The sequence below is a fragment of the Micromesistius poutassou genome, assembly GCF_964030765.1.
Source record: "Micromesistius poutassou genome assembly, chromosome: 23".
Taxonomy (NCBI): Eukaryota; Metazoa; Chordata; class Actinopteri; order Gadiformes; family Gadidae; genus Micromesistius; species Micromesistius poutassou.
In genome coordinates, this window is record NC_140293.1 from 9,311,221 (window position 1) to 9,327,124 (window position 15,904).

Below are 15,904 nucleotides of genomic sequence, written 5' to 3' on the forward strand. Positions count from 1 at the left end.
CCACCGTGTCTGAATCCACCGTCTCTCTCTCTCTCTCTCTCTCTCTCTCTCTCTCTCTCTCTCTCTCTCTCTCTCTCTCTCTCTCTCTCTCTCTCTCTCTCTCTCTCTCTCTCTCTCTCTCTCTCTCTCTCTCTCTCTCTCTCTCTCTCTCTCTCAGTATCTCATGGACTTGTCCCCTGGCTCGGACGCCCCGCGGCTGCTCACCCCTGACTCGGAGTCTGAGCTGACCTGTGATAGGCTCAGCGTCTGTCCCCAGGTGGTTCCTCTGGAGGTCCACCTGCCTGCGCTGGCCACAGCGCCCCCTTCAGGCCTGGAGCCAGACCCACGGTCAGTTTGTATATATTGATCTGCTGTGTCGTCAGTGAAATGGATTCACGGGGGAATAGTTAACATGTAGTGGTCAGCAAGGGCGTTGATACACAGACCTCCAGCCCTCCTACTGAGTACAGAGGAGGGCCGGACACCATGTGGGGGTAGACCCCATGTCTGCAGCCTCAGGCTCCATGTTGATATTGGCCCTCGGCGTCGATAGCGAGTGTAGATCAATGTCTAAAGGCTGTGTATAACCTAGTGTGACCCGACGCGGTGCTTGGGTCACCTATCTCCAGGCTGTTTCCGTGGGAACGGGTGCAGCCAGCCATTGGTCCACTGAGCTGCCCGTCCACACCAGAGCTAACGAGCTAACGAGCCATTTGACGCTCTTAGTGAGGGCGTTCTCTGTGGGAGTGAAACCCCCCCCCCCCTGGCTCTGACTCAGATTGTTCTAGTTGAGCAGACGTTAAACATGTGTACATACGTCATACAACATGAAGCAAAGTATGATGTCACCCCTTTAATGTGATGATGTTGCACATCTGGAAACAGACACAATCGGCAGGACAGCGGTGGCAGCGGAGACTCTGGGGTCTACTCCACGGAGGGGGGCTCGGGCCCCCCGCACCACTGCATCCACGGCCCCCCCTCGCTGGGCACCCAGGGGCCCTGGGGGGGGGCGTCCACTGCTCTCCTGGAGCGGGTCGGCCTGGAGCGGGTCGGCCTGGAGCAGGTCGGCCTGGAGCACATGGGCCTGAAGGCGGGCGTGGCGGCGGCGGCGGCCCACTGGGGCGTGAGGGACGAGGGCATCATGGACATGGGCGTCTGAGAAGGACAGACAGAGGACATGGAGCAGACGTCAGTGATGCAGAGAAGATGTCCTTCCAGCGTTGAAACACTGAATGGGAGTTAAAGAGGAAGCGAGGGGAAATGGGTCCCTTTGGCCCCCTGCTGACAGACAGCAGGCCCTGTCCGCTGTGTTTTAGGTCCTTTTGAACCATCTACCCGTTTCATGAAATTTGGCAAAGTACTTTCTGTGAATGGTGCGATTACCATCACAGCGTCCAGAGCAGAGAAACTCAAACTGCGATGAGCCGAAGTGACCGTTAAAAGATTGAAGCACCATCATGAGCAGCACATAGATGGGTTGATGTTAATTCTGCCTTCTCTGTTGAGCTCTAAACTTAACCCAAAAGCACTTAATTCAGGGGAACAAAGTTCCTTATTACTGTGTTAAGGGAAAAAAATGGAGAAAGTAGTTAAGTTGTGGAAATTCTCTTTAAAATATAATAAGTGTTACTCTGGGCTAAGAGTTATTTTCTAGAGTGGTCGTTTCCTGTGGACTGCTCAGCCCTCACCGCCGCTGTCATGGAATCCCATCCGGCCCTTTTCTAAAACCTTGACAACTGTCGTTGGAGGCCCTGCTGAAAGCTCCATTTAAGTTCCCATTTAAATCTGAATCTCCATGAAATGTTCCTGCCAGGGTTTTTCTAATTTATGTGACATTACCACATCATTAAGTATCTCATTTGTCAAAAGAAAAAAAGATAGTGTCAAATTTGTAGTGACAGAAAACGAAAGGGACTGAAACGACTATCTTGTCTTGTAGTAGTGAAATCGCTGTCCCCCAAACAATGTCATCAAATCTACGCCACATGCACATCCCCTACCCCCTCCTGCCCAAAAGACAACAATTGTGTATGAGCGCATCATTCGATTAGCTCAATAGGAAACATGGAGGTGCAGAATGGATGATGGCTGTTGACTTGACCATTATTTATTAAGTATGTGAATTAATTGATTAAAGAGAACAACCGCTGGCCGCAGCCCAGTCATGTGGGAGAGAGGCTGAGGCAGAAGACCCTTCTTCTTACTTCATAACTAAATGTGTCAATTGTTTTAGTTTGAATCGGAAATGTCAAACTTTGAGTTGATGTTGAATGTACATTGTGTGTTTATACACAACTGTGTTTGAAGAGAGAACGTTAAACTGATTGTGAATACATTTCTACTCCTTGTCGATTCTTATAGAATCTTAAATATATATAAACGTATGTTTATCGTTTCCCATCTTGGACGTTTTTTTCACCTTAGATTTGTCTTGATTTTGTCTTTACTTTACTCATCAAAATGAAATAACATTCAGATATGAAGATAGATTTTGTTCTGAAACCTAGAAGCCATCCATTGTTTTTGTCATCCTATCATTTGTATTTATTACAATAACATTCTCTTAACCTGCTTAACGATGAATTATCATATTGGGTATGCAACTTTTGTAAATCTATTTTCTAGAGGTAAATTCTCAAATGTTCACGGTATGCATCGATTACGAACAGGGATTCGAACGGGGCATTTCAGTGGAAACCAAATTATGTCTTTGAGACTTTAGTCAAACAATTGAAGCAGGAACATGCAGAACTTAAACCTTAATAATAATACAATATATCCATATGTCTTGCTCCAGTTCATCTTAAATAACCGAAGGGCATTGTGTTGTTCAACAACCTGCAGCCTGTGAAGAGCTCTCTGTGTGCCCAGCCAGTGAAACATTTGTATTGCGAAGCTGTTGTGAAGTGTGTACAGAGAAGCCTGCTGCTAAAATGTGAATTGTACGTGGTGGTAGTGCTGTGGGCTGCTGCCAGGCTCTCTGCGGTGAGGGACATATTAAAGACCTTTAGACATTCTGATTGGCCCGTCTTGTCTTTGCCTGGACAGCCTTGGACTCCGTGGGGACGAAGAGAAACCTGAAGACCGACTCGTGGTTTGGTTTAGCTACAGGTTTAATAATACCTGGATTTGTATACGGTTATTGATGGTTAACTGTAGGTAGCCCCGCCTTGGTTAGAGATGGTTAGTTTAGGTATTAGGTTAGAGATGGTTAGTTTAGGTATTAGGTTAGAGATGGTTAGTTCAGGTATTAGTTAGAGATTGTTAGTTCAGGTATTAGTTAGAGATTGTTAGTTTAGGTATTGGGTTAGAGATGGTTAGTTCAGGTATTAGGTTAGAGATGGTTAGTTCAGGTATTGGGTTAGAGATGGTTAGTTCAGGTATTAGGTTAGAGATGGTTAGTTTAGGTATTGGGTTAGAGATGGTTAGTTTAGGTATTAGGTTAGAGATGGTTAGTTCAGGTATTGGGTTAGAGATGGTTAGTTTAGGTATTGGGTTAGAGATGGTTAGTTTAGGTATTGGGTTAGAGATGGTTAGTTTAGGTATTAGGTTAGAGATGGTTAGTTTAGGTATTGGGTTAGTTGTGGTTATGTATCGGTTATAGTTAGTTAAGAAGACATTATTCTTGGATGGTCTGATGGGAGATGTCACAAGACATCAAAACAATCACAAGAGCAGAACGACGTGGTTCAACTCCTAATGGAGGCTCCACTTTGAGAGCTCAAAACAGCCCCTTGTTCTGCGGTAGATCTGCGCGTATATACGAGGCATTACGGTATGAGCGTGTATGAATTGATTTATTTAAGTATCGCCTGCTAACTGTTTCAGAAAAAAATGGCTTTGAAAATCAAGGCTTTGTATTTTCAATTGTGAAAATAATTAGTCAAACACAATTATAGAGTATACATCTCCAGTCATTGAGAAACTTCCTGTTTCCACACAACAGTTTAACTTCCGGATAATGTTTTAACCTCACAGTATCAGCAGAGCTATTCAGAGACACAGCTCACTATTCAGAGACACACAGCTCACTATTCAGAGACACAGCTCACTATTCAGAGACACATAGCTCACTATTCAGAGACACACAGCTCACTATTCAGAGACACAGCTCACTATTCAGAGAGACACAGCTCACTATTCAGAGACACAGCTCACTATTCAGAGAGACACAGCTCACTATTCAGAGAGACACAGCTCACTATTCAGAGAGACACAGCTCACTATTCAGAGACACAGCTCACTATTCAGAGAGACACAGCTCACTATTCAGAGAGACACAGCTCACTATTCAGAGAGACACAGCTCACTATTCAGAGACACAGTTCACTATTCAGAGACACAGCTCACTATTCAGAGACACAGCTCACTATTGAGAGAGACACAGCTCACTATTCAGAGAGATACATAGCTCACTATTAGAGTGACACACAGCTCACTATTTGAGTGACACACAGCTCACTATTCAGTGACACATAGAGGGCCACTCTGAGGGCCACTCTGAGGGCCACTCTGAGGGCCACTCTGAGGGCCACTCTGAGGGCCACTCTGAGGGCCACTGAGGGTCACTGAGGGCCACTCTGAGGGCCACTGAGGGCCACTCTGAGGGCCACTCTGAGGGACCTTCTGGAGGTCTTTCATTGAGCGTCTCGACATCAGAAGGCCCTGGTGCTGTTTGAGGGACATGCTGACATGTTCTCCATCACTCTTAAGGGACATTGGTTTGTGGAAACGGGGATTTTCTCAATGACACTCGTCTTCATGTAGGTGGACTAGTTAGTCACACAATTGAAAAGACAAATCTTTGATTTATCTTTGATGAACCTAAGTATTGTAATGACCCCGCGTGACATAGGAAGGTCCAGTCATAAGTACTGTACGGACATTTATTAGTGCAAGCCTGGTCACTGTAGCGCCATAACGAACGCCAAAAGACACACACAACAACTGATTCACCGGCACACACACACACACACACACACACACACACACACACACACACACACACACACACACACTGCAGAGAACGCAGACCCCTTCAACGCGCCTGCCCCCACCCTCCTGTTCTCCCAAGCCCCTCCCCCAGCTGACCTGGCGATTGGCCCCCCACACTGATTGACAGGTAGAACACTCCAACGCATGCACATGGAACAACACCGGACAACGAAATACATTAAGAGAGTCCCAGGGTCGCTACAGTATAGTATAGTAAGTATTTTTCTTTGAAATAATGTTTGCATCGGTAATTATTTTATATTATTCATGTATTTTTTTTTTATCAGTTTGAATTTACTTTATTGGCAGAATGATTTATTGAATTAATGTGAAAGGACGTTCACGATCACGTCCACCGGAAAGTGGCTTTTATTTTGAAATCAGTTCTTATGCGCTCTTAAGCCTGGTATGGCGGAAGGGCGCACGCGCACACACACACACACACACACACACACACACACACACACACACACACACACACACACACAGCGGCGGCAGCGGTTCCTCTTGGTCCCGCGGATGGCCGGGTGTTAGTGGTCGTTGGTCAGTGGTGGGGCGGGAGACATGCCCATAAAGCTCTTGGGATTGCTGGGATTGATCGTGTTATCAGGTAAGGCGCAAAGTATTTCTGTGCTCGACAAACTGAGTCAAGCGTTTGGTTGTGATATGCGAGCTGCTGCATGTCGGAGTATTATTAAGTATTAATAGAAGTATTAAGTATTAGTGTAGTCATATCATTGACGTCATTTATTTCTGGACAACGTTCTTTGTCCTTCCTCTTAATTCTTGGACCAGAGGTAGGACTAACAACATAACAGCCTCACAACACGCATACGGTAGGTCTCGTCATCACCATGTCTGCGGGTTAAGGGGCTTATTGGTCCGTAGAGAGACGGATATTGGGATATATTTTTATATATATGTGTATATATACGAAATTGATACAAAAACAACGGCTGGACCAAACCATCTGGTGAGCTGGACAGACGCTGCACAGGAATGAACAGCTGAGAGGAGAACAGGGCAAAGAGAAGACTCTGGACAAAGTGGAGTCTGACTTCAGACAGGAACCCCACGGAGAGCCCCCCGCAGTGAGCGGAGACGCCCTCTGTCTGCTTTTGAACGACTTCTATGAGCGACTTGATGCGGAGCGCACCCTCAGGAAGCACGCACACACGGGGGCGCGCACGCCCACGGGTTTCGACCGCGTGTCAACCGGGGTCTTTCCAAGTGGGTGCCGCGGAATGGTCCAAGGCTTGATAATTTAATGACATAATTTTTTTTTGTTGTTTTTTTGTTTTCTATAACTGCTAGCCGAAGAATCATACAATATACTGTCAAACTCTTAACATGAAAAATTCAGGGCTCTCAAGTCTCACGTATTCGGCGTGAGACACATGCAATTCAACCCATTCACACGCTCACACGCCACACTTATTTCTCACGCAGAGAAATTACCAGGATAGCGCCCACCAATTTGCGCCGCTATTTAACAGTGGAACAGGCAGGAATCAAATCCCGTCCGCCCGCGATGTAAGCATTATAAGATTCTACAGAGCCTCACTCCGGCCAAAAAACAAAAGTTGGCAACCCTGCAAAATCTCACTCCTCAGTTCAAAACTTGAGAGCACTGAAAATTATATTAAAAATTCACAGACAACATATGTTGACATTCATGGCACAATTCAAACGGGACCAGGAAATAATTATTTTCTCACATTCACTTACATTAACGATTTTTCAACCTAGGAATAAACTGAGGCAAAGGCTGTCAGTTGAACAGGACCTCCGTGTTGCACTGTCCACAATCCCTCCTCGCATTAACAAACTGCAGTCAGAGACAGGCACATGTGTCCCATTAAATTGATAAATTGTCTGTGGAGACAACGAGTATAACTATATTTTTGTGAACTTTATGTTGAAGGTTTGTTTCTGATATTTTTTGTTACTGCCAGCCAATTGCTCAATTATTACCATTGTGGGAGGCCTAAATACGTATTTTGGCTGTGATACACTTGTGAGAGGGACAGATGTTTTATGCACTTTAGTTGAAGGCCTATTCCTGATGTTTCTGTTCATATTCTGTTCACTATTTTCTCAAAAGTTTTATTAAATTAGTTGAATTAAAGAGAGTGGTTCATTTGAATAAAACAAAAATGAGATAAACCTCACCTTCTCATAGTAGTGCCTATAATAAAAGCAGTTATGGCCTGTCCATCATATCACAAAGGTTAAATTAAATGGCATGAAGTACAAATATGGCACAAAGGAGGTTGAGAGTAAAAATAAAAAAAATAGGGGTGCCGTGGATGGAGAGAAATATGTTTGGGGGTGCCGTGAGCCAGAAAGGTTTGGGAACCACCGACCTAGGGGACTTCTATTGGGCTCCTCCAGAGCAAGGACGCGGGTGGTGCTGCGGCCCCAGATGTTGGGCTGCTGCAAACTTCTTATTGTCTACTCACAGTCCAAGCAGCAGGCAAAGTAAGCATTTCACGGCTAGTAGAAGTTGAACTATAGGGCATAATACGAGCTTCACATTCTGAGGAGATGCAGGGGGAAACGCTCTTCACTTCAGTTTTCTGTTGCGGTGACTTCCTGCTCTGTCAGGACCGATACTGCTCCTGTGGTTCAGATTCAAGATTCACCGGGCGCACCGAGCCACGCATGATAGAATGAACAGACAGACAGACAGGCAGGCAGGCAGGCAGGCCAACTGAGAGACAGACAGGCCAACTGAGAGACAGACCGACAGGCAGGCAGACAGACAGGCAGATGGAGCCACAGACAGATAAAGAGGTGGTTGAACGATGACGTGATGTCTCTTAGCGCCAGCGGCCGCTGATCTGCCCGAGCCGGAGGAGCTGAGGATGAAGGCGGTCAACACCCGCTACGTCCTCCGGTGGCGCTACGGCTCCATGGCCAACTTCACAGCTCAGGCGGCTTTGTAAGTACTGCACGTTCTTATCGTAGTTCTATTATCCTTATCGTAGTTGTTTTTTTTGTTTTTTTACTGTTTTTCTCCATCTCTTTCTGTCTCTGTCTGTGTCTCTCTCTCTCTCTCTCTCTCTCTCTCTCTCTCTCTCAGCTCTAACTCCCACTCCCACAGAGACATCTGTTTGGGTGTGGAGACGTACTGCGATTACTCGGCCCACCTGGACTACAGCGGGGAGTACGTCCTGAGGGTCAGAGCGGAGGCCAGGGGTCAGAGGTCAGCCTGGGCCATGTTGAAGTTCTGTCCGGATGCTGATGGTGAGACGGGAGGGGGGACAGACAGACAGACAGACAGACAGACAGACAGACAGACAGACCTCTGGTATAGGATTGGTCTCAACAAAGTAGAATCACAATAGAAAAGTGGAGTGGAAATCAGTTTACATTGAGGGGATTCTGCTGACGCTTTTATCCAAAGCGATGTACACCCATTCATCACACATTCACACACCGACAGCGGAGTTGACCCCTCAGGGCGACAGCCAGCGGGTCAGGAGCAGTCAGGGTGAGGGCGTCTCGCTCAGGGACACCTCCACACTCCGCTAGGAGGAGCCGGGGATCGATCCAGCAACCTTCAGGTTACCAGCCGACCCGCTCTACCTCCTGAGCCACTGCTGCCCTGTGTGTCTAATATCACGTTAGGAGGAACCATGGAGAGATTATCACGGCTCAGTTTGCTCTTCCCCACCTGATGACCTCGGTGTGAGCATCGAATGAAAAATCGATTTATTAGAAACTTTTTGGAAGGATGTAGTTGATCGTATCAGACATCCCATGATAGCTACAATGTATGTTACCTCCGGTTACAGCGGACCTCGGGGCTCCGTCTGAGTTGGTTGTGGAGGCGGGCGACGCCATGGTAACCGTGAGCTTCAAGGAGCCGATGGCGGAGAGCGGCGAGCCAATGAGCTCGCTGCTCAGCCAGAACAGCCTGGAGGCGGCCATGTTCTTCAGACTCCGCTTCTGGACGGAGGACGCACCCAGTCAGGTGTGTGTGTGTGTGTGTGTGTGTGTGTGTGTGTGTGTGTGTGTGTGTGTGTGTGTGTGTGTGTGTGTGTGTGTGTGTGTGTGTGTGTTAAACGGTGTGTTTCCTGTCTGCAGCGCCAGGAGAAGACGCTCAACACCACACTCCACACGCTGTCTCTGCCCGCACACACGCGCTACTGCCTGCAGGTCCAGGCCTTCAGCGACGCCTTCGGGAAGCACAGCCCCTACACCCCCCCCCGCTGCACCACCACCCTGGGTAACTGTGTGTGTGTGTGTGTGTCAAATCCAACATGTGTATATTGGGTTTGGTTCTACATGTAGGACATTCAGCAGACGCTTTTATCCAAAGCGACGCACAATAAGTAACTAATAAGTACATTAGTCAGAAGAAAGAGAAGCAACCATTTATCGCTGTCGGTACGGTAAGGACCACACCGTACTGTACCACACCGTACCACACCGTACCGTACTGTACCACACCGTACCGTACCACACCGTACCACACCGTACAGTACTGTACCACACCGTACCGTACCACACCGTACCGTACCACACCGTACCGTACCACCGTACAGTACTGTACCACACCGTACCGTACCACACCGTACAGTACTGTACCACACCGTACCGTACCACACCGTACCGTACCACACCGTACAGTACTGTACCACACCGTACCGTACCACACCGTACCGTACCACACCGTACCACACCGTACAGTACTGTACCACACCGTACCGTACCACACCGTACCGTACTGTACCACACCGTACTGTACCACACCGTACCGTACCACACCGTACCGTACTGTACCACACCGTACCGTACCACACCGTACCACACCGTACCGTACTGTACCACACCGTACCGTACCACACCGTACCACACCGTACCGTACTGTACCACACCGTACCGTACCACACCGTACCACACCGTACCGTACTGTACCACACCGTACTGTACCACACCGTACCGTACCACACCGTACTGTACCACACCGTACCGTACCACACCGTACTGTACCACACCGTACCGTACTGTACCACACCGTACCGTACCACACCGTACCACACTGTACCGTACCACACCGTACCGTACCGTACCCCACCGTACCGACCGTACTGTACCACACGTACCGTACTGTACCACACCGTACCGTACCACACCGTACCACACCGTACAGTACTGTACCACACCGTACCGTACCACACCGTACCGTACCACACCGTACCGTACCACCGTACAGTACTGTACCACACCGTACCGTACCACACCGTACAGTACTGTACCACACCGTACCGTACCACACCGTACCGTACCACACCGTACAGTACTGTACCACACCGTACCGTACCACACCGTACCACACCGTACCGTACCACACCGTACCACACCGTACAGTACTGTACCACACCGTACCGTACCACACCGTACCGTACTGTACCACACCGTACTGTACCACACCGTACCGTACCACACCGTACCGTACTGTACCACACCGTACCGTACCACACCGTACCACACCGTACCGTACTGTACCACACCGTACCGTACCACACCGTACCACACCGTACCGTACTGTACCACACCGTACTGTACCACACCGTACCGTACCACACCGTACCGTACTGTACCACACCGTACCGTACCACACCGTACCACACCGTACCGTACTGTACCACACCGTACCGTACCACACCGTACCACACCGTACCGTACTGTACCACACCGTACTGTACCACACCGTACCGTACCACACCGTACCGTACTGTACCACACCGTACCGTACCACACCGTACCACACCGTACCGTACCACACCGTACCGTACTGTACCACACCGTACCGTACCACACCGTACCACACCGTACCGTACTGTACCACACCGTACCGTACCACACCGTACCACACCGTACCGTACTGTACCACACCGTACCGTACCACACCGTACCGTACCACACCGTACTGTACCACACCGTACCGTACTGTACCACACCGTACCGTACCACACCGTACCACACTGTACCGTACCACACCGTACCGTACCGTACCACACCGTACCGTACCGTACCACACCGTACCGACCGTACTGTACCACACCGTACCGTACTGTACCACACCGTACCGTACCGTACCACACCGTACCACACCGTACCGTACTGTACCACACCGTACCGTACCACACCGTACCGTACCACACCGTACCGTACCGTACCGTACTGTACCGTACCACACCGTACCGTACCACACCGTACCGTACCGTACCATACCGTACTGTACCGTACCACACCGTACCGTACCACACCGTACCGTACCGTACCACACCGTACTGTACCGTACCATACCGTACTGTACCGTACCACACCGTACCGTACCACACCGTACCGTACCGTACCGTACCGTACTGTACCGTACCACACCGTACCGTACCACACCGTACCGTACCGTACTGTACCACACCGTACCGTACCACACCGTACCGTACCGTACCGCTGGGTGGAAACGCGCCATAACAATCGCTAGGTTAACCCATTCCCTGTATACAACAAAGATAGCTAGGATAAGACGCTACACAATGCTAAGTACTGTTTGTATGTGCCAGTGTGATGACACCTCCCCCTGTGTCTCTCCAGGCCCCACTCTGCTCTGGCATATTCTGCTGCCCCTGGTGGTTCTGTTGGTGGTTCTGGGGGTCCTGGGCTTCTTGTGGACCAGGAGGCGTTGGAGGATGTTGCAGCCCTACGCGCTGCCCAGCAGCATGGTGGTGAGGTTCCCCATGCTGGCCTGTATCAGGGTCTCTGTGCAGCTCCCCGGTTAGAAGCAGAAACAGAGAGGGTCCAGTGGGGGAAGAGGAAGACTAATGTTAAATAGCATTAAACTACATTTTAATGAATTATCATTATTAGAAGTTGATAACACTAAATACCACGTTGTTGGCATTAAAGGTGAGGTGAGGAGACTTTAGTGCCCTCTAGTGGACATGTCAGAAATGGAATAGTGTATAGTCAGAAATGCACCACGCACCGTGGCGTTGTACTCCAAGTGTGCTACTTAGAAGCTTCACCCTCTCTCTGACGTCCACATCAACCACAGGCCAGACAGAGCATCAAAGACATCGTGGCCTTCTGCTGTAAGGTCACAAGCAGCTTAGCCTCTCTGCCTCATAAAGCCTAGTGCAGACCAGCCTCCTATGGCCTAGTGCAGACCAGCCTCCTATGGCCTAGTGCAGACCAGTCTCCTATGGCCTAGTGCAGACCAGTCTCCTATGGCCTAGTGCAGATGAGCCTCCTATGGCCTAGTGCAGACCAGTCTCCTATGGCCTAGTGCAGACCAGTCTCCTATGGCCTAGTGCAGACCAGTCTCCTATGGCCTAGTGGAGACGAGCCTCCTATGGCCTAGTGCAGACCAGTCTCCTATGGCCTAGTGCAGATGAGCCTCCTATGGCCTAGTGCAGACCAGTCTCCTATGGCCTAGGAGACGAGCACGCTCCTTCCTCAAAGATCCAGTATTAAGAACATGCGTTTAACAGATTTTTTAAGTGTAAAAGACCGTAGTGAGTGGCAGTTTGCGGATGAGGGGGATTGGGATAATTGGGAGTGCATTCTTTAATATATCCATGTTTTGGAGGCGTTTTTCCTGGTCAATAACTCAAAGTAGACTTTTCTTATCACTCTTTTGGGGAAATTTGGTATCCAAAAATGTAAAACTGAACACCTCTAGGTTATCAAAAGCAACCAGTGCGGTACCTATTCAAGTACCTATTCAGGTACCTATTCAGGTACCTATTCAAGTTGTTACGAACTTAACACCTCAGGGTAGTTCTAACCTTGAGTCTTACATAAGAGAGGTAAGAGAGCCACAGGAGAGAGTACAGGAGCCTGAACTATGGGCTCTGGGTTCCACAGTGAGCTGTATTCTCATGGGGGGGGGGTTCTCTTACCCATGGGCCGTTGTAGAACTCCTGGGGCCAGCGCGGTCTGTCTCCGTGAGCGGTGTATCCTCTCAGAGTTGGTTAGTTCAGGTTTTGATTAAGGTCATCCCATTAACAGAAAGAGGTAATGACTGGGTTGGGGTGTAGCGGGTTTCTAGGGTTATCTAGTTACAGGAGGTGTCAAACGGGGTCCGTCGCGTCGACAGTCGCTCTCTCGTGACGACATGCGCCCCCCGGGGTCCATGGCATCCCATAATCCTTTTAGAGCCACAGACCACTCATACGGCAGCATATACATGCACACACCCTCCAGTAACCCTCCCATATACTCACATGGAACCCAGACCCAAACATAATATAACTAAAGTAAGGGGAATTAGACAGAAAGCTATACATTTCTTCCATAACCTAACAAAGTACCTATTCAGGTACCTATTCAGGTATCTATTCAGGTACCTATTCAGGTACCGCAGTGCAGGTAAACATCGGCTTGTGGCGCCTGCTGCTATCAAGATCAATGATCAATACATAACGATAATTAAAGGTCTATAAATGTGTTTTACTACTACGGATGCAATTAGAGGACAGTGTGTTGAGAAACGTAACTGGCCTGTTACCTCCGCCCTGTCCTACAAAGAAACCGGCTGAAGCCACCAGACATTGACCGTGGCACCATTACAGTTGATGTCACTTTGGTAAAACGAATATCCCCATGACTCGACATGACAGTTCGCAACTCGATACACTTCCTTTTGGAAGCACCTTACACAATACAGGCCAGTACAGGCCACCGCAGTCGTAGTGGCCATACACTCCCGTGACCTCCACCCCCATGAAGACGACCTCCTCTCTCCCTCTGTGCTCACAGCTGGGCTCCAAGGCCCATCAGCCCCTGCTGGTTGCCAGGGAGACCACCTGCGCCGTCACCGCCGTGGTCGCCGTGCCTACAGCAGAGCAGGCTGTCTCGGACGGGCCCGCATCGGCCCCCGCCGCGGGGCCGGGGACCGGCGGCGGTCACCGCCCCTCACACACCCTCGGCTAGGAGGTCAGAGGTCAGAGAGGGGAGGGGTCAGAGGTCAGAGAGGAGAGGGGAGGGGTCAGAGAGGGGAGGGGCCAGAGGTCAGAGAGGAGGGGTCAGAGGTCAGAGAGGAGAGGGGAGGGGTCAGAGAGGGGAGGGGCCAGAGGTCAGCGAGGGGAGGGGCCAGAGAGAGGAGGGGCCAGAGGTCAGCGAGGGGAGGGGTCAGAGAGGCGTCAGTACTGTAGTGGTATGGAGAGCCGGGGTAGGGGAGGATGCTGCCCCCCAGACCCCCAGAGGTCCAGGCCACGGTGTGAACACCTGCATGTCATCAACACAGGTTTATAGTCACTGTCAGTAGGGGTAGGGGCTCAGCTCTACTGACTCACTGTCAGTAGGGCTGAGCAGCTATCACAGGTTACACCACTCATCACAGTGACTGTAGCCATCGAGGGTTCAATGCCTGAGGGGTTAAGCCCCTCGCTGAAGGACAATGAGCTTTGAACCCAACAGGTTCCAGCTGAAACAGCGGGGCCCCCAGGGGCCCCGGGCGGCCGGACATGGCTGAGTTCCTGAGGAGAACAATGCAGTGCGTCTGCCCAGAGGAGTCCGACCACTAGACACATCCTTCCACCAGAAGCAGGGTTCTATAGCATTATGAAGTTCCATCACCCCCAATCTTTTTTAAATAAACTATATTTTGTTAAACTTGAGTGGTATTGTTTTTTCTGAGACATTGATGGATATTGTTAAAAGGTTTTTTGTAAATTAAAGTAATGTTGCAATAAATACAATGAATTACATTACACTGTAATGTATTGCGATATATAAATGGATGTATCAATGGATATCAATTGCATTGCATTTAATTGATCAAAGTGACCTTGTGGGATGTGAACATGACTAAATCACTTTAAATTGGCAATAATCAAACTGGTTGCAATTTTACTTCAAATGCGAGTGTCTCCGATGTGGAGACTACTCCACATGTCCAGGTGGACATTAAGGACCTGCAATAAACAATGAACCCTGGCCAGGGAGACTGGACTCCTACCGGACTCCTACTGGACCTCCAGGTGGACCTGTTCACCTCCAGGAGGACTACCTGTTCACCTCCAGGAGGACCACCTGTTCACCTCCAGGTGGAGGACCACCTGTTCACCTCCAGGTGGAAGACCACCTGTTCACCTCCAGGTGGAAGACCTGTTCACCTCCAGGAGGAGGACCACCTGTTCAACACAATGTGCGACAGCTGGTTGCAACACTGAAGACGAAGAGCTACAAGTCAAGATGGGTTTATTTTATAACAATAAGACGGTTTCGCAAAGCAGTTTATTTAAACAAGAATATTGAAAGAGTCTCGTCTAACCCAGGAACTTCTCATTGAAGGGGGTGGGGGGGTCGGACCGAATGGGGTTCCTAGAATGTGGACCCGCCCACAACCGGGATCACAAACCACCTGTTTTGAAGCTATATCAGAGACACAATAGAAGGCTATATGGCCCTTGAATAGTATCGGTCAAAACATGATCTCAACGGATTTTGATTCAATTAAAAAAGAATAGAGGAATTATTAATAGGCCTACAAGAAGAATTATTATTGCATATACAAACACACACACATGCAGAATCCCATTTACAAATACGTACAGCAAGTTGAAACAATACTGTGCCACACTTTTCTTGTTGAAGTTATTTATTTAGTTTAAGTGATCATTTATGCTTTTTCTTCTTTTTTTTATTTACAGACATTGCACCTAGTGTAGGCCTACCCCTGAAATCTCCAATAAAGACGTTATAATACCGTTTCAAATGATGCTCCCCATATTTTTTTACAGGGGGTGAGTAGTGGTGTCAAATAACATGATTCTATAGAGGGGTTATCGTGGTTTGATAGAGGCAATTGGTCTACATATCAAAACCAAACACATAAGCATGTGTTCATTGTGTTGATAGGGTAGCGGATCGATAGACTGCTATCGATCCGTACTACGGTAGAAACATC

At 48.9% G+C, this 15,904-nt stretch overlaps 2 protein-coding genes across 3 annotated transcripts in view; both read left to right on the forward strand.

The window, feature by feature from the left end:
* Positions 1-2,377, forward strand: part of LOC311368388 (interferon alpha/beta receptor 1b-like) — a 15,891-nt gene extending 13,514 nt beyond the window's left edge. Inside the window, exons 7-8 of the mRNA XM_084487190.1 lie at positions 158-327; positions 865-2,377. Coding sequence (XP_084343316.1) covers positions 158-327; positions 865-1,141 — 447 coding nt within the window. The 3' untranslated portion in view covers positions 1,142-2,377. The remainder of the gene's footprint in view (positions 1-157; positions 328-864) is intronic.
* Positions 2,378-5,429: 3,052 nt separating this feature from the next.
* On the forward strand, positions 5,430-13,953 carry LOC311368416 (interferon alpha/beta receptor 1a-like). 2 transcript variants are annotated; one of them, XM_084487222.1, is made up of 7 exons: positions 5,430-5,587; positions 7,804-7,921; positions 8,063-8,226; positions 8,778-8,956; positions 9,070-9,211; positions 11,587-11,717; positions 13,753-13,953. In XM_084487222.1, exons 1-7 carry the CDS (start codon positions 5,542-5,544, stop codon positions 13,924-13,926), a joined length of 954 nt encoding a protein of 317 aa, XP_084343348.1. In that variant the 5' UTR covers positions 5,430-5,541; the 3' UTR covers positions 13,927-13,953. The 2 variants fall into 2 exon arrangements, with proteins under 2 accessions (XP_084343348.1, XP_084343349.1); XM_084487223.1 differs by having other exon boundaries at positions 7,810-7,921.
* The last annotated feature ends 1,951 nt before the right edge of the window (positions 13,954-15,904 follow it).